The sequence below is a fragment of the Anolis carolinensis genome, chromosome 6 (assembly GCF_035594765.1).
Source record: "Anolis carolinensis isolate JA03-04 chromosome 6, rAnoCar3.1.pri, whole genome shotgun sequence".
NCBI classification, from domain to species: domain Eukaryota; kingdom Metazoa; phylum Chordata; class Lepidosauria; order Squamata; family Dactyloidae; genus Anolis; species Anolis carolinensis.
Genome location: NC_085846.1, coordinates 46,137,951 through 46,157,690, shown reverse-complemented (window position 1 = coordinate 46,157,690; position 19,740 = coordinate 46,137,951). Strand labels below are relative to the sequence as shown.

The 19,740-nt window shown below is 39.1% G+C and overlaps 1 protein-coding gene across 11 annotated transcripts in view; it reads right to left on the bottom strand.

The window, feature by feature from the left end:
* The window catches only part of fhod3 (formin homology 2 domain containing 3), a 326,788-nt gene that overhangs the window by 56,110 nt on the left and 250,938 nt on the right, over positions 1-19,740 (bottom strand). For all 11 annotated transcript variants that reach the window (XM_062984260.1, XM_062984262.1, XM_062984267.1 and 8 more), the window contains 3 exons: positions 15,223-16,115; positions 4,180-4,338; positions 2,432-2,614 (listed from right to left, as the gene is read on the bottom strand). In XM_062984260.1, coding sequence (XP_062840330.1) covers positions 2,432-2,614; positions 4,180-4,338; positions 15,223-16,115 — 1,235 coding nt within the window. The remainder of the gene's footprint in view (positions 1-2,431; positions 2,615-4,179; positions 4,339-15,222; positions 16,116-19,740) is intronic.

The window sequence follows — 19,740 nt, the reverse complement described above, 5'->3', positions numbered from 1 at the left end:
AATTACCCCAAAAGATTGCCAGCCATACTCCAGCAACTTGAAAATGGGACATCTTTCCTTTATCAGCACTTGAATTCCAAGTATGGCTATTACTCCCATCCTCTGTAGGAAACTAGAATCCCACAATCCATTCATTTTGCTTATGTTTGAGAAGCAAGCATGAGTTAAGCCAGCTGTTATAGACAGTATGCCCTCTGCCACATTGTTCTGCATTTTTAAGATACTACAGTAGAGTCTCACTTATCCAACATAAACGGGCCAGCAGAATGTTGGATAAGTGAATATGTTGGATAATAGGGAGGCATTAAGGAAAAGCCTATTAAACATCAAATTAGGTTATGATTTTACAAATGAAGCACCAAAACATCATGTTAGACAACAAATTTGGCAGAAAAAGTAGTTCAATACGTAGTAATGCTATGTAGTAATTACTGTATTTATGAATTTAGCACCAAAATATCATGGTATATTGAAAACATTGACTACAAAAATGCGTTGGATAATCCAGAATGTTGGATAAGCGAGTGTTGGATAAGTGAGACTCTACTGTACATTGTTTGTTGCCACCACTGCATCTGCAAAGAACCGCCTATCTGAGCTGTTTTGAATAGTCATAGGGCTATTACATACTAGTCCTCAAGAAGAAAATTCTGACCATTCAACAGCCCACTGTGAAGAATTTGCATGGCACTTTGCAGATAAAGTTGCTCAGATCCATTCCGACTTGGATGCTGTTGTGGATACCGTTCCAATGGATGTAACTCTGGCTCCTGTTTGTCTAGTGTTGATGGATACCTTTCAATTTGTGCAGCCTGAGGACATGGACAGGGTCCTTGGATAAGGGAGAGCTACCACATATATTCTAGATCCTTGCCTCTCCTGGCTGGTTAAACAGGCCAGAGGGGGATTTAGCAGAGTGGGTGAAGGTGGTGGCCAATGCCTCCTTGGAACAAGGCAAAATTCCAACTTGCCTAAAGGAGGCAGTGGTAAGACCTATATTAAAAAAGCTATCCCTGAACCCCCCCCCCCCATAATGGACAACTATCGGCCAGTGTTCAACCTTCCCTTTGTGAGCAATGTTTTGGAGAGTGTGATGGCCTCCCAACTCTAGGGATTTTTGGATGAAATTAATTATCTAGATCCATTTCAGTCTGGTTTCAGCTCTCGCTATGGAACAGAAACAGCTTTGGCCACCTTGGTGTATGACCTCTGCAGAGAGCTAGACTGGGGAGTATGTCCCTGTTGGTTCTCCTGGACCTCTCAGTGACTTTGGATACCATTGACCATGAAATCCTTTTGGGCCGCCTTGCTGGAATGAGACTGGAGGCACTGTTTTACAGAGGCTCAGTTCCATTTTGGAGTACTCAGAAGGTGGTGCTGGGGGACTCCTGTTCGAACTCCATGCCATCTGTGGGGTTCCTCAGGACTCTGTTTGTCTCCCCCCCCCAATGCTGTTTAACATGTATATGAAATCACTGGAAGAAGTCATATTAAGTTCTGGAGTGCGGTGCCACCTATATGCAGATGACACCCAACTCTACTACTCCTTCCCACCTAAAGCCAAAAAAAGCTGTCCTGACCCTAACCCAGTGTCTGTCATCACTAAAGGACTGGATGAAGGCAAACAGGCTGAAACTTAATCCAAACAAGACAGAGATGCTCCTGGTCAGTCAGAAGGCTAAATAGGGATTTAGCTTGTACTGGATGTGGTTACACTCTTCTTGAAGACACAGGTCAGCAGCTTGGGAGTACTCCTGGATTCAGCATTGAGGCCCAGGTATCTATGGTGTCGAGGAGCACATGTGTCATGAGAGAGGGTGCTGTGTGCCCCTTCTGGCACGTGTACCATAGGTTCGCCACCACTGGTCTATAAGGATTTTTATATTAGATTTGTAATGTATTAAGTTACATCCATGAGGGCAATTATTAGTACCATCACTGGGGCAATACTGGTAGTGTAATTACTACTACTACGGCTGTTATTATTTTGCTTTCCGACAAAACATCATGGATTTATGGAACATTGTTTCATGTGTTTCAAACATTGTGTCCATGTGTTTCAAAAGTAGTATAATGGAATCATAGATTTGGAAGAAATCACATGGGCCATCCAGTCCAACCCCCTGCCATGCAGGAAAAGCATCCCCGACATATGGCCATCCAGCCTCTGTTTAAAAGCCTCCAAAGAGGGAATTTTCACCACATTCCAAGGCAGTGAATTCCACTGTTGAAAAGCTCTTAAGGTCAGTTCTTTGAACCCACTGTTCAAAATTCTAATCTCTAGGGTATTGAGGAAGAAAACATAATCTTTCTGTTTGGAGAAAGTAAGTGTCTAACTCTCACAATACCTATTCAGATGGTTATCTTAAAGTAAATGAGATGTTCATTATAGTGGAGACCAAACAGATGTAATTAAAGTAATTCCATTTACCTTTTCCACAAGTTCATAATCCATTTTGAATGCCCAGAGTTGAAGTCTAGGAGTAAGTTCAGTGATGGAAGAAAGAGTAAGAAGGAATTGCTCAGCAGTGCCCAGTGGGATATCAGGGTTGGCTAACTGAGCTTCCTGAATTTTCTGTTTCTCTTCTTCAGTGGGAATCATTGTGAGAATTTTCTAGGAAGAATAATCACAAACTGAATATAGAGATTCAGCCCATGCAACCAGCACCCACTGTGCATTTTGTTGCACCCCAATTTTTAAATATAAAGTATTGAGAAAAAATAAGGCCTTTCTGCATCATTTTAAAAATGTTTTTGGACTTACTTTCCCCACAAGAATTTTGAAACTGATTATAATTAAAATGTATGTATAAGCTGTCATCTCTTTTAACAACTGCAACAACAATATAAACTCTTGTCTCTTTAGTTTTGACTGTACCATAGTCCAGCTAGAGGACAGAGGCTTCTGCCTGCATATCCAATGCTTGTTCAGCTAGTATCTGCACAACAAAATGGTCGTTGCGTACAAACACTACCCTGAGATTTACTGCATGGCCACATTAGAATATAAACCTAGAATAAGGCAAAAATACAGACCTCAAAACTGCTTTGCACAAATATAGAGAAAATTAATCATATCTAACTAAACCAGCTTCTCATTTTTATTAAATTATGTTAGGTACTTAGAATTCATTCCCTTCTTGCACAACTGTTCCATTATACAGAAGATCCTCAGGTAACAAAACTCAAGCAATTGGAACTCTCAAGCAACTGGCAAAAATGAAAAAATATTTTTGTAGCTGTTTTTATGATATAGCAAAACGTATTACATTGAGTTTGTATTGGTCTTTATTTGCTCTTAATTACTGTTGTCGATATTAATATCAAGTCAATACAGAGTTTATGGTACTCCATAGTATGGTATATAGTATTAGGACTAATTTTAATGGTAAGTTTTAAACAACCAGAAACTATGTTTATCTGGCACTTACCATCCCCATGAGTGCCATTTAAATGGAAGTCTACTGTATATATAATGAATAAACATAAAATAGATGTACAACAATATTTTTGTACAAGAAAATGCAGAAGACAATTTAGCATTTAATCCAAATTCGGTACCAGTATTTTAACTTTGTGAAATGCCAACCTTTAAGGGGTTTAGAAACCACAAGAGACTCCTATCCTGACCTAAAGTGGTTTGCACCAATGGTATTACCACCTTAAGAAAAAAAGGATTATCTGGAAAGGAAAAAAGACAACATGAAAGAGCAGCTAGATATGTAGAATGTGGGAATACTCGCAGTTGTGGTTTGTCAGACAGGGAAGGTTTTTTTTGTATCAGGAGCAACTTGAGAAACTACAAGTCACTTCTGATGTGAGAGAATTGGCCATCTGCAAGGACGTTGCCCAGAGGATGCCCGGATGTTTTACCATCCTTGTGGGAGGCTTCTCTCATGTCCCCACATGGTGAGCTGGAGCTGACAGAGAGAGTTCACTCGCTCACCCACTCTCCCCTTAAGGTTAGCAGTCCTACTGGCACAAAGGTTGAACCCATTGCGTCACCGGGGGCTCCTTTTAGACGGGGAAGTGAAGGCTGCACTTTTTGAAACTGATTCTTTTGTAGAACTCTTAATGATATAAAAGTCTGATTTTACACCTACAGCAAAATGAATAAACAGGACCCTATACCTTGATAAATACTAATAACAGCTCTGCACTGTTCCCCCTACCCAGTACCTCTATTCCTTCTTTATTTAAGGCATATTCATCAAAGTTTAAAATGGCAGTCTTGATCGTCCTTGGAGGGGGTAATACTGTCAGCCCAATATTGATGGCATTACTCCGCTTGGAATCCAACACAATGATTTCTTGCCTCTTGCCATCTGCAGCAGTTTTCTGAGAATAAAAGAAAAGTGAAGGGAGGTAAGCATTACATTATTTAAATCATGCGCTGTACATATGTTGATATCAGACAATCCATGTGGTTCTAATTGCCATATTACACAGTATAAGTTTGATTTATGTGCAAGAGGTTGTCTATTGCTGCAAAATGTATCTTGTTCATACCATCAATATCAGATGTTAGCAGTAGCAATGGAGTGAAGAGTACTGATACGCCCGAATAGACTATTCCAACAGGCTCTACATGGGGTTGCCTTTGAAGACTGTTTGGACGCTTCAAATGGTCCAAAGGGCAGCAGCCAGATTGCTCACTGGAGCGGCTTACAGGGAGCACACAACCCCCCTATTACGTCAGCTTCACTGGCTGTCAGTCTGCTATCGAGCACAATGCAAAGTGCTGGCTTTAGCCTATAAAGCCCTAAACTATTCTGGCCCAGCTTACCTGTCTGAACATAACTCCCTCTATGAACCATCTCAGAGTTTAAGATCATCTGGGGAGGCCCTGGTCTCAGTCCTGCCTTCATCGCAGGCGTGATTGGCGGAGACGAGAGATAGGGCCTTCTCAGTGGTGGCTCCTCAGAAATGGAATTCCTTCCCCAGGGATATTAGATCAGCCCCCTCCCTCTTGACCTTCCATAAGAGAGTAAAAACATGGCTTTGTGACCAAGCCTTTGGAGAACTTGTGCAATAGATAGATATGGAATAATGTAAAATGACTATAGGAATGGCCCGGATTACACTTCTGGATTACGTGATTAATTGTGATTGTATTGTTTTAAATGTTTCTAATTGTTTTAATTTATTTTATTATTATATTTAAATGTTCATTTTAATTGTACATTGTTTTTAAAGCATCAAAGAGCTGCCTATGTATAAAGCCGCCTTGAGTCCCCTTCGGGGTAAAGAAAGGTGGTGTAGAAATGTCATAAATAAATAAATAAATAATCTTCAGATATCACTGCATTTTACTGATTATTTTATTTAAATTAGCGGGATTTTATATGCTGTTTTATGTATATTTTTATGTTAATTGATATTGTTACTGTTGTAGTATTTTACTGTATTCTGTATATTTTGCTGTACTAGTATGTGCCTTGTAGGCCGCCCCAAATCCCTTTTGCGAGATGGTGGCAGGATATAAATAAAACTATTATTATTATTATTATTATTATTATTATTATTATTATTATTATTATTATTATTGAATGCAAACAGCACTGCATAATCAGCCATTTATTTTAGACATGGGCCATACTCCCAAAGAACCAGTATGATATAGCAGTTTGAGTTTTGGATCGAGACTCTCAGAAACTATGATTCAAATTCCTATTCCCTCATAGAAACCCACCAAGTAACCTTGGGCAAGACAAACTCGCTCAGTCTTAGAAGAAGGTAATAGGAAACATCTTCTGAATAAATCTAGTCAAAAAAACCTTAGGACTGAGTTGTCATACATTAGATAACTTGAAGGCACACAACCGCAGCAGCAACAATTCATTCCTAGTTCTAGGTTGTATGAACCTAGCAGTATAAGACTGTATGGTATTCTTTAACAGAGTTGAAAGTGTGAGATGCAAGTTTTCTTAAAAAGAACAAATTTCCCCACTGTTATTGTCAGTTAATTTTTCTGGCAGGGGAGTTTGAGCATAGAGAACTCCCTCAAAAACTATAGATCTTGTTTCTGCAGGGGTAACTGCCAATGAGACTTCAATTATGTAATCATCAACAATTACACTAAAGAGAAGTGTGTGTCTCAGTCCCTTATGCAGAAAAGAAATAGAATAATCCTATCAGACACCTTCAGAGACAGAATCTTATCTCTTCTTGCTTTGTAGTTGCTATTATGTGCTTTCAGAATAGTCTAATTTATGGCGATCTCATTATAGGATTTTCTTGGCAGGATTTATTGAGGTTTGTCATTGCCTTCCTCTTAGACTGAAAGAGTATAACTTGCTCAAGGCTAGCTGGGGATTTAAACCACAGTCTCTTAGAGTCAAACTACTACAGTTTTAATTAAGCAAACTGTCGTCTCCCCCCCCCCCCCCCCCCAATACAACATATTCAATAGTAAAGTATTTCTCCATTAATGGTTTCCAACATCACTTACAGCTAATTCCCACTGCAAGTCCCTTTCTTAAGTTCATTATGAATTACTTTGCTACGATTATAATTTTAAAAAACGTTCTGAGCATGGATAAGTAATAGCTCATATTGTGGAAATCACAATTGAGGCTCAGAATTGAGAATAAAATTGGTTACAGCTGTATCTGAACACAGAAGCTAGAGCCAAACCTCAGTCTCCCCCTTCTGATCTTAATTCCAGCTTTTCTTTTTCACCAGTTTCTGCACACATATCTCTGCCAAGCACCTGCCCATATTTATTGAACCAAAGAAAACAGGACAGTTTGCTTATGCAGAACTCTAGTTCTTTAGGTAATAATATGTTGTTGCTGTTCTCAGGGCTGAGACCTAAAGCATCTCACACTTTAAAAACAATACAACTAAAACCACGAGTTTAATTTTTATAATTATTAAAGTAATTCAATTCAAATACAACAAAGAAATAAATGGCTTTTAAAATAATTAACTAAAATAATGCAAGATACCTTGACCTGTTCTTTTAAAAAATGTTCTGTTGTAAAAGCATGCTTGAATCAAATTTTTTTAGCTTGCTGCCAGAAGGACAAAAGAGAGGGACCATTCTTATTTCCCTGGGAAGGAAGTTCAAGAAACTAGGGAAAGGTACCAATAAGGTCTTCTCTCAGACCCCCACCAAACATGATGGTGCTGGGACTGAGAGAAGGATCGCTCCTCATGATCTCAAAAGCCTGACCGGCTCATACAGAGATATATGGTCTGCCACAAAGCCTGGAACTGAGCCATATAGGGCTTTATTGGTCAGATGTTCATTCGCAGATGTGGATTTTCACTTGCCCAGCATCTTGCTTGAAATGTTTTAAAGCAGGAAAGAAACTGCTTGGCAGGAACCTCCACCACAATGCACATATTCCTGGGTGGGTATCTCCCTTTCTATTAACATCCCGGGTTGTTCCAGTGACTAAACAACTAACCAGGAGAACAGAACACATTTGCTTTTATGTCAAGTCACTTTGAGTTCCTTTTGGGGAGATAAGGCGGGGTATAAATAAATATAGTATGATGATGATGATGATGATGATAGGAAAATGAGTGAATCATGTGACCACTCAAAGAACTATTGGTTACAGATAAACAACCTGCTCCTCTTTATAATCTACAAGCTTCTTTCTACTTCTGAGAATTCCACTAGAATACTATCATACTATAAAGTTTCATATTTGGTATCAAGATTTTTTTCTCCCTCCCCAAATACAACATTTCTCTGTGCTTTTTGAAACTGGCCTTCCTAAACTCAATTGTCTCAACTCTCACAATTATCACATCCAAGTTGACATAGTTTATTCTGTTTCTCTTTAACAATCTGTTCTTGTCTTTTGGTTACAATTAATTCTGGAACAGCAAATCTTTTTGTGACTTCTTCCACCATTTGATAGTTTAATTTGTCAACAAGACCTATTAAACAATCCAATCTTTGCAGTTGAACACCCAGCAGATAGCAAGATCACTGGAATCTCCCACTGCTACTATGGCTTCTGTCTTAGGCCCCTTCTACACTGCCATATAAAATCCAGATTATCTGCTTTGGACCGGATTATCTGGCAGTGTAGAAGGGGCCAAAGTTTTGCTGTCTCTTCCAGGGTAGTGTTATCATATTTTGCTGCTGGTTAGGAAATGTATGGTATACTGCCACAACAGTATTACTCTTGTTTCTCACTCTCTCAAATGATTTCACCAGGATCTCTGATCTCAGTATCATGGATTCCACACACACACACACGCATGTTATTTACATATAATGCTTTAGATTACATCTCTAATTCTGTTAATAAATCTCATGACAATGAAGCTATTTTTTTGCAAAGCATTTCAGTGCCTGTCCAACACCTTCCTTTCCTCCTCATCCTCAGTGAACCAAAACTATTCATGGACATTATCAGGGAAGAAAACAAAACTACTCTCTTAGTAACCAAGAAGAAAGAAAAATCTGGTTTTATAATAGCTGAAACTGTTCAAATTGGTAAGGACAGAAAGGAAGCAAAACGTGATAGGAATAGGATCAAAAGCCTCAATGCAATTATTCGGTGAACTGTGCACAGAAAAAGCTTGAAGAAAAAGTGTAGAAAAAGATAGCACAGGAAACCTCTCCCATAAGAGCCAAGAAAATAATCAACAGGGGAGGAAATTATGTGATCAGAACTAATTAAACAGCTACATTAAAAGTAGATTGAGGACTTCATCTTACAAGCAGGGAGAAAACAGTCTTACCCTGTTCCCTCCCATCTTTCCTTGTCTTTTGGGATAGTGAGACATCCCATGGCCTTTCTGGGTTGATGCCCATCTTTCCTTCGCTTTTCTTCATATGGAGCCAGGTAACACCTGAATCCTGAAGACAGATTCAGGGTTCCATTTCTATCGCTACGGAAACAGATCCCTATGAAGTCCCACTGGAAGTGCCCTTACATCATATGATGGCCTCTGCGGGACTCCAGTGAGACTCCGTTTCTGAAACTCATGGAGCCCTAAATCTGTTAGATGAAGTCCCGGAACAATCAAGGCATCCAAAGCAGAGCATTATTAATGACACCTTTTGGGTCTCTCTTTGATGGTTCAACATGAGTTCAATGATGATAAAGAACACCTCCAATTGAGACTACATTCAAAATGTAGGTGCTAAGAAACATGAATGTCAGTCCACAAACTGCTAGGTACCAAAACCTGGACCGGGTACCAAGAGTACCTGTAAAGGGGTCAGTAGAGACAGTGCTTTCATTGGGTACCATGACTGAATATATAGAGCAAGGTGGATAACACTGCCCTTTTCTGGCAAACAATTTATATTAACTTAGCCCCAGCTGTCCATCTGTGGGGCAGAATGTGTAAAGACTGAACCAGGCATAAGACAGACCAAGCAATCAGTACAGGGTTATAGATCAGGGCTAAACAAAGTGACTCCTAGCCATATCTGAAGCTGATTGATGTTCGTTCCTCAACCACAATTGCTTTTGCTTAGGTTAGTTAAAATATATGGTAGATAAATCTTTAGTATTGCTGCATAATCACTATGGCCCACACAACACAGTATTTGCATAACTGGATTCAAATGTGAGGGAAGACAACTCTCAAACCATTTAGCTGCAACAGCTCCTCATATAAAAACATTCCAGTGTAAATAGTTATATGGCATCACTGGGTTGTTGTGAGGTTTCAACAGAAAGTATGATACCATGAAAATGAACAAAATCTGGCTACCAGTATTTTAAAAACTCTAAAATCAGAACAGTAAATAAAGAACAACACTCTGAAAACAGAGGAATTCCAGACATGAATCAATCAGGGCCAGCTAACACAAAGAATTTCCCCAGGCAGGAAGAAACCAGGCCTTGAAGCTGGCAAAGCCATTAATACTAATCAAGGTGATTAATTACAACATTCAGACTGGCGTCCGACAGATAAGAGTTCTTTCTCCCACCCTGGACCTTCCACAGATATATAAACCTCCCTTGCTTAGTTTCCAATATACCTCACAACCTCTGAGGATGCCTGCCACAGATGCAGGCTATGCCATCATGTTCCTCTGTGGAAATCCTTTTTCACAGTGATACATTGTGGAAAGGTGGTACTGTAAAATGTTTGTGTCATGACCATATTTGATCTCTAAGCCATGTTTATTCAATTATTATCTTCCTAATTCAAAATACCGTTTAAATGAGGAAGAGGTTTGTGTTCAACTGCCTCAAATTGCGGTGTCATTGCCAAAGAGGATCACTTTAGGACAATGGTTCCCAACTTTTGGTCTCCCAGGTGTTTTGGACCAACTCCCAGAAATCCTAGCCATCTTACTAGCTGTTAGGAATTGTGGGAGCTGAAGTCCAAAACACCTGGAGACCAAAGGTTGGGAACCACTGCTCTAGGAGAACCTCTAGTGATGCTGTAACCCACATTTGGGAGGGATCTGTGGGCTAAAGGATTCTGTATCTGGAGACAAGGGAGAGCACAAGTGAGGGAGGGCCCCAATTTCCTTCTGGGTTTCAGAGGAATGCAAGTAGAACTGTTATCAGACAAGAAAGGACAACAGCAAGGAAATATGCACCTTGGGGTGGGGAGTGTTAAATCTCACTTCTAGGAGGTAGCAAATGTACAGTGAATGTAGATAAACAGTCTTGATCCCAGCATTTCTAATGACTGGGAAAAATAAATCAGTATAAATTGCCTATGTTTAAAATATATGGAAAAAATTGAAGGGTAATAATGTCAGTTCAATTCATCATAATGTTGGCACTACGAAGTATATCACACACTCTTTGGATTCTAATAAGAAATATGTCATAATTGTGTGTTCAGGTCATGGATTTATTTGTTTTATGGATCCTGGACAACATTCCCAAACTCTCTTCCAGTCCAGACTTGGGTCAGATTTATAATGATGGAAGAAATTATAAAATAAACAAAGTTCTGAGACATGGAGAAGCCAGAGAGACTGAAACTGAAATCTACTTGCTACATATTGATGTAATGAACTTCCAGTAACTGTGCATGACATTTCACATATAATTTCATACCATTTTGACATTTATACATCACTGCAACAACTCCTGTGGCTATTCAAGCATTCTGTTTTAAAATCATTTTGAAAAATCTACCATTCTACCACTTTCAATATTCTTTTATAGGACCTCATCTTCACACAAATATGGAACACAGGGGGAAATATCCACTTGTTGTTGAATTTTAAGAGCCTTAATTGTATGGTTTATTTGAGAGATTTCACCCTACTTTTGAACTGAAAGTATTTTTTGGCCCATTCTATCCTAGATCTCATAAAGTTTTTCATGCTAAGTAGGAACCTGTAAAGAAAACCATATGTGGGAAAAGGCAAAAAGTGGTTGTTGTTGGGATAACCAGAATTGCAGTCATTTTGGCTTTCAGCAGGGAGATGGTAGAAAGTAGCAGGGAAGAGGAAATTATTATGTCATTTAAGCTTAGCTTGTTGGAAAAAGAGTTTAGGGGAAGTAATTGGAGGTTTGGAGAAAACGGGAACAATAGCATCAATTCTACTTTAAACATAAAAATATGTTATGCTATTGTTATATTTGATTGATGGCATATATCATATCTATCTTAAGTAAACTGACCATTTTACTACTAAAATAAAGCTGTTACTGAAAAATGCTCAACAAACATCCATAAAAACCAAATTCGTAAGGTTTGAATAACCAGCCTTTTCCTGAAAATAAATGTTTGGTGAATTACTGAGCAACAAGTAATCTTTTTCCAGAATTCTTTTAGAACCATTTTATACCTCTAAAAGAGAAAAGCATTAGGGCATAGAAAAAAAACTCAGATACTGTTTCATTATCCAGGCAAAGGCCACTAAGGGGTGCTAGAGAGAGAGAGGGATAGTCCATTTTATGGGGGTGGGTTGAAGGAGAAAAACCATTTCCCCGTTTTCTTGATATTCCCCCTACTCATGTCCCTGTCATGGAAACAATCTTCGTTTATGATATGGGAAGGTGGGGGGGGGGGAAGGTGGAAATGGATTTCCTCTTTCAACTCCCCTTCCCATAAAATGGACAAGCCTTTGCTCTCTAGCACCCCCTAGTGGCCTCTGCCCGGATAATGGAACAGTACTGAATCTCCATGTTAAGTCACAGTCTACCATGCAAACATATTTATAATAATAGACAGCAACAGTGTTATGGCTCTACTGAAGGGTATCTCTCCCGTAGCACTTCCAACTTCCATATATTTGATGTATACATTTTCCATCTATCATGGGTTTTTACATCTATCACAGAAATTTTTCAATATATAATCATTTAATTTTTTTACTGTTTTTTCTTCAGCTCTTTCCCTCCAAAGACTTAAAACACACATACACAAACCACATATCTAAATGATGGGCTACTGAATTACAGTACAATGACTACTTCATTTGCCACTGAAGTGTTCTAATTACTTGCTATATTTTTTTTAAAAAAATGCAAATGAAAAACTAATTTTGATATGTTCTTCCAAGTAAACTGAATATTGTTGAGTGCTATTAAGCTTTCTGAGTATTAGGGATGGGAAAATATTGAAATGTCTGAAAATGGCCAACAAATGTGTTTCTCAAGTGTTGATAAATCCTGACAAAGAAAATCCTGGATTGGCAATAATTAACCTAACATATCTATGTTCAGAGTAAGGCAGGTCATTCAAACCTTACAACTGTGCTTCTGTCTGGAAGGCAGTTCATCTATGGGCATTTTTCAAGAATAATATTTTTTTGCATTTAGTAAGACTTCATTTTTCATATGCTGTTCACTTCTTTCTAGAAATATTATATTTAAAGTTGCTAAAAAGGCAGTCATGTTAGACATTTACAGCTTGAGAAGAAACAGGGACAGGGAGAATGAATCTAACATAACTTTTGAAACTGATTTATTTTAGGCTGAGCTTATTGTGGATTTTAATGTATTCTATGTATTTAAAAAAGTAGGACTGCAATTTACAAAAGGCCAGGCTAAAATAAATCATTCTTCTATCTATACCATTTATATATTGTCTTTTCCTGGTGTGAAAGCCATGATGGCTCTCAAAATGGTTTGCATTTCCTCCTTCTGCCTGTTCCTTTTTGGTATGTTTTAGGCACTCCCAAAGATGAGTGGGGTTACTTATGTGGTAGCCTGCAAACAGGAAATCAGAAGACATTTACTTCTTGGGAGGAGAGCAAGGGCCAACCTCGATAAAATACTGAAAAGCAGAGACATCACACTGGCAATGAAGGTCTGCATAGTGAAAGCAATGGTATTCCCCATAGTAACCTATGGCTGCGAGAGCTGGACCATAAGGAAGGCTGAGCGAAGGAAGATAGATGCTTTTGAACTTTTGTGCTGGAGGAAAATCCTGAGAGTGCCTTGGACCACAAGAAGATCCAACCAGTCCATCCTCCAGGAAATAATGCCCGACTGCTCACTGGAGGGAAGGATATTAAAGGCAAAGTTGAAGTATTTTGGCCACATCATGAGAAGACAGGAATGATTGGAGAAGATCATGATGCTGGGTAAAATGGAAGGAAAAAGGAAGAGAGGCCGACCAAGGGCAAGATGGATGGACGGTATCTTTAAGGTGACTGGCTTGACCTTGAAGGAACTGGGGGCGGTGACGGCCGACAGGGAGCTCTCGCGTGGACTGGTCCATGAGGTCACAAAGAGTTGAAAACGACTGAACGAGTGAGACGACGATGACGATTTAAAGCTAGACACATACTTAAAAAGCTTAAGCTAAAGAAAATGTGACAATTTCAAATAATTATTCAAAAACTAGAAAGCACAGGGTATGAACCAACTTACTTTCTTATTTAAGATAATTTTCATATTCATTTATCAGAACTACAAGTCTTGTCATGCCTTCTTGCAAAGAAAAAAACAGATCTGATCAATCATGATATTTACTATTGTTATAATGAAATGACTTTAAGCCACAGAATAAATAGATTTTTAAATAGTTTGTTGTATCCACCTGGTACCCCCCCCCCCAAAAAACACCCCAATTCATTGGTTAATTTAAAATAAATAAATAAATGTGTAGATATTAGCGGGAAGGGTTCTGGCTAAACCATCATCAAATGTTGTGGCCAGCAATGACCTCAAGTACTGATACAACCACTTAGAGGTTTTGGAATCTTTTTAACTTGTCAGAAATTTTTAAATTCTTAGCACACTATATTAGAGCTAGAGAATGGAGTTGCTGGTAGAAAGAGGTACACACAATTGAAGATTATGTTGGTTATTAGTACTTAGTTTTTGTGAATTGAATAGATGAGTGAGAATGGCATATGAATGGAGTGTCTGAAGATATGAATAAGGGGTTACAAATGGCACATGGAAGAAAATTTAACAAAGGATGTATCTACTGACTCTTTAAAAAGTCAAAAAAATCCCAAATATTGTTTGTGTTCTTTCCTATTTTATTTTGGAGAACTATACAGAATATTTTCCATCATCTTCCTGTGCAGTCAGATAATTTTCATGCCGGTTCTCCAAGTTGGTTATTTTAACCTAATATAAAATTGGAAAGAAGACAAACAAAATCTAGGATTTTGAAAAAATCAACCTGGATATAACAAAAGATGGGCCATTTTGTAGATGTTTTTGAAGAAAGGATCCCACCTACTACAGACCTATTTCATTAACAGAATTTTCCTTAACAAAATTTGAATTGAAATCAATTTTTTTATGATTTCAGTTCTGCTTTTTATGTGAAACAATGTTCAAAATATGTTAAATTGGTATACATGAAACAACATGATATGTAGGCTCATCTCTCACAAGAGAGACAGTCTCAAACAATGAAACATTTGCAATTTGTTGTTCACAGATTAAGACCTTAAAAATGAAACTCAGATTTTCCCCACTGTACAAGGGCTGTTTTTCTAAATTTAGTAATTACATATTTAGAAGACATTTGGATCTTTTCAAGTTTGAAATGTATGTTGCAAAACACTTCATAGGAGAGAAAAGTGAGACTTCCTTCCTACTGAAATTAGGAAGAAAAAGACTGCAAACTACATACACATTTACCGCACCAAATACTACATTTGATGAGCTATGCCTATTTTGGAGGATGTTTAAATATCCAGCATGGTTTGCAAGTTTTTTTCCACTATAATTAGAAATGCTGCAATTAATATTCTTGAAACTATTTTGATGCAAATATCAAATACCAAATCTAAATGCTGGCTAATCTGCCTTAACACACACACACAATGCAATCAACATCATATTTAAAAAGAAGTACCTTTGTGACAGGAAGCTCCTTGGATTTAGACTCAAAGAGGTGTTCTAGTTTGGAAGTATCCACTTTAATAGGCTCCAGTTTTGACCACAGGAATCCTTTGCAGCATTTGTTATTCTTACACTGCCACTCAAATGGCCTCACCTCATTCCAAAACAGGCGGATGGTTTTCTTCTTTTTTACAAAGGCTGGCTGACCTCTAGGAAGCGGGGGTGACCCTAAACCCTGAGCAATGCCAAAAATAGGAGGGGGAGCCAATAAATTACTGGAGGGTGGGGGCGGAGGGGGGCATCCATAAAACAAGGGAGGGGGTGGAGGAGGCAAACCAAAAAAGGAAGGTGGAGGTGGTGGAGGAGCAGCTAAGGAGTTTCTAGGATGCATTTCCATATCTAATACGTCAACATCATCTTCGTCCCTTAAGTCTGTAAAATCCATATCTTTGATTTTAAGTTCTCTTGGATTGGCCATAAGTTGATCCCAAATATAGTCAGATTCCTTTTTAGTTTGGACTGGTATTTTTTCATTGGCCTTTTCAGTAAAGTCACTTTCAGGAAAGTGTGTAGTCTTGCCCATCTCACTATTGTTGAATCTTTCTGCAAAGGCTTTCACACTGCCTTGATTGTCCAAATTCCCAACTTCCATTTTTTTGACACTTTCATCTTTGGACTGCTTTGTAGCCTGTAAGACTGAGATCCTGCTGGCCAGGCTAGTGAGAGTGTCTTCATTTGCCTCTGTCATCTCCTTTTCCTCCGTCTTCTCCTCCAGCTCTTTATCCGTTTCATCCCTGGGCTTCTTGTTATGGGCATACAACATGTCCAGCATGAACCGTTTGTTGTTGAGGATATTGCTGCACTGATCATTCACACTAACATCTTGAATGGTCTGCAACCATGGATCTGAAACCATACACATCAGACATTGAACAAGAAAGAGTCAGGATATTGAAGATGCATACATGAACTTAACATAGCAAACTGGAGTGAGAAAAGATGAGAAACAAACTCGTAATATATTTCAGAACCTCAACAACAACATGATTTTTTCCATTGGGAATCTAGAACCCCTCAAATGCTGGGTTTACAGACTAATGCCCCCCCCCCACCCCACGGAAATCTAGATGTAACCACCTACATCTTGAATGTATGCAAAAGAACTCCTAAGTATTTTACTTTTGTGCTCATGGAAGTCTTCGTGAAGGCTGGTTGTGGGGAAACCTCCTATGTAGATTAAAATAGAGTTAAAATTACAATAAATTTTCTGTTCACCAACATTCAGACTTTCCTTAGTCAATGTTATGTATGTGACAAACACAACAATAACATAAATAGTAGAAAACAAAAACAATGAAATGACTCAACTTAGAATGCAATAAATATAAAACCAGCTGGGAAATGTAAACTCTGGATGTGCTTTCCTTGCACAAAGATGCCTTTTCCACACTCCACTCTATCTATGCTACATCCCTTGCCAATCTACTTCAAGGCTTCCGAGTCAGTGATTCTGGTCAGGGTCACTGAAAAGGAAAGAGATTAAAGTTCCTCCTTGGCATAGGGATCCAAAAGCAGCCAATCTTTTAGTGTTTGTCTTTTGAATGGTGGAGCTGAAGAAACAAGTCCAGTCAGGATTTGTTGTGGCATGGTGAAAGGACTTCTTGAAGGAGTAACAAAAGCATCTTCCTTTTCTCCCCTTCCCTCAGCAACCAAAAACAATTGGCACTGTTGCTTTAGCAGTGGAAATGATTAGGCTTGTGCAATTTGGCTGGAGGGTGATCAGTTTTTGGTATCCAAATTTCAATGGGTACCTACATGTGTTTTTGGGAGCCTCCCGAAAATTGGCTAATAGAAAAATCTGTTTTCTGTTTGGTAGCCAAAAGATCTGGGAAGATCTGGCCAATTACAAGGCTCCCCTTTCTGTTCCTGGGACCCTTCCTTTCTTCCTTTCAAATGGGCCTAGGTTTGAGCACCCTTCCTGGGACACTTTCCTTTCTTCCTTTCAAGGGAATCTGGGTTTGAGCAACGGGGTTAAGGAAACATCTTTCCTCAGATGCTTTCCTTTCTTCCTTTCAAGGGAGTCTGGGTCACAGTTTTCTTCTATTCTGATTGGCCCAACAGGCAGGGCTCATAGGGAAACCTCGTGCGAGCATGCGGCAGCCTCTTTGCACGCTGCGTGATGCCAAACAGGAGTGTAGGAGCTGTGACCAGCTACTGCATGGCCCGTTTCAGCCAACCCCCCCCCCCCCCCCAAAAAAAAAAAACAACAACAACAAGGCGGCTAAGCCCTTACCGTTACGGCCAGTCGAAAAAGCAAGATTGGCTGAAAGAAACCGACCCAAACGAATGTGTGCACAAGCCTAGTAATGATGTGCTGATGCCCACTAGGAATGCTGAGTACTTCCTCTTCCCCACCCCTCAGTACCACAAAGGAAACAAGTTGTGAAAGTGTGGTTCTCTCAGTGACTCTGAAACCCTGCCTCTCTCCCTAGCCAGCATTCTTGTGCTAGATCCCTGGGATGGAATTAATGTGGACTGACTGGTTGCTTTCACTATTTTTAACTGAGGTTTCCAAGGCACGACCTAGAGGCAACATCTTGTATTGTCATAGTATGTGAGCCCTCTTGAAGTTAGAAGGGGTCGATTCTGGTGTTTTAATAAATATCAATACCAGTTGTAAATATGATGCCATTCAATAAACACCATATCTAACAAATAAGGAAAAAATATACACGTCCTGAAATCTGGAACTGCAGAAAATCCGTAGGGCCCTTGCTGAGAACAGATGTGACACTCAAGAGTGAAAAGGCTATGCACTGCTCTTTCAATAATATCACCAAGAGGATTTATAGCTGGGAAAGTGTTCAAAAGTATACAATGAGAACATATTTTTGACAATTGTGCAAGAGGGTACAACATTGTATTGAAATTTACTTAATGAATACAATCCAAAGCCAAATTCAGATATTTTGTTTGGGAAGTAACATTGTGGGGTTCTTCACATGTGCTTTATATATTTTCTCTGTATAATGCCTTGTAAAAGCCAGTGGCATCTGGATGCATTAACACTTTTACATGAGCATTCAACTCTCCCAAGTTATGAGTGCAATTAAACTTAACACTTTTTGGTTGAATGAATGTCTTTCCAGAACCTCAAATCTCTTCCTTGCAGTCATAGAAAAATGAGTTGGAAGAGACCTCATGGGCCATCCAGTCCAACCCCCTGCCAAGAAGCAGGAAAATTGCATTCTGAGCACCCCCAACAGATGGCCATCCAGCCTCTGTTTAAATGCCTCCAAAGGAGGAGCCTCCACCACACTCCAGGGCAGAGAGTCCTACTACCGAACAACTCTCACGGTGAGGAAGTTCTTCCTAATGTTAAGGTGGAATCTTCTTTCTTGTAGTTTGAAACCATTGTTCCATGTCCTAGTCTCCAGGGCAGCAGAAAACAATCTTGCTCCCTCCTCCCTATGACTTCCTCTCACATATTTATACGTATCATATCTCCTTTTAGCCTTCTTTTCTGCAGGCTAAACATGCCCAGCTCTTTAAGTCTCTCCTCATAGGGTTTGGTCTCTAGACCCTTTATCATTTTAGTTGCCCTTCTCTGGACACATTCCAGGTTGTCAAAATCTCTCTTTAATTGCAGTGCCCAGAATTGGACACAGTATTCCAGGTGTGGTCTGGCCAAGGTGGAGGGGTAGCATGACTTCCCTGGATCTAGACACTATACTCCTATTTATGCAGGCCAAAATCCCATTGGCTTTTTTAGCCACCACATGACATTGTTGGCTCATGTTTAACTTGTTGTCCATGAGGACTCCAAGATCTTTTTCACATGTACTGTTTGCAGACTACTTCCTTAATGATCTTTTCCAGAATCTTGCCTGGTATCGACATGAGGCTGACCGGACGGTAATTGTTTGGGTCGCCCTTTTTTACCTATAAAACTCCTATAAAATGACTTGCTAGTGTTATCTATAGTCTTTTCTATACTAGAAGTGAGAAAAACAACAAGTCTATATTAATCCCTTTCTGGAATTGGAACTCAACAAAAGGTATAATGAGAAACAGTATCTACCAAAGTCTTAAAAGGGGGGCAACCCCCATCACATTTTCCTTATTATCTCTTTAAAGGCTATAGTTTTCATATACTCGGTGGGCTCTCAATATCTACTGGGGTTTGGTTCTAAGATACCCCCCCCCCCCCCCCAAGGAATACCAAAATACACAGACACTCAAGTCTCACGAGGGTATATGCAATGGCACAGTATAATGGCACTACTTATATAAAAGGGGAAACAAGTCAAAGTAGTGCCAGAGACTGAAGAACTGTGCAAAGGTGATAGCAAGGAAACTTTATTATGTTCCAGGACTGAAGTAAACAAATTTAGGACTCTAGATTCATTCAACTGTTAATGCCAGCAAGAATAAAACTACTAAACTTACATAAGTGCTAATTTATCAAGTTCCAAATAATTATAGATTTTTATTCTAGTTGGAACAAACAAAAGGATTTCAGTTTTTTTTC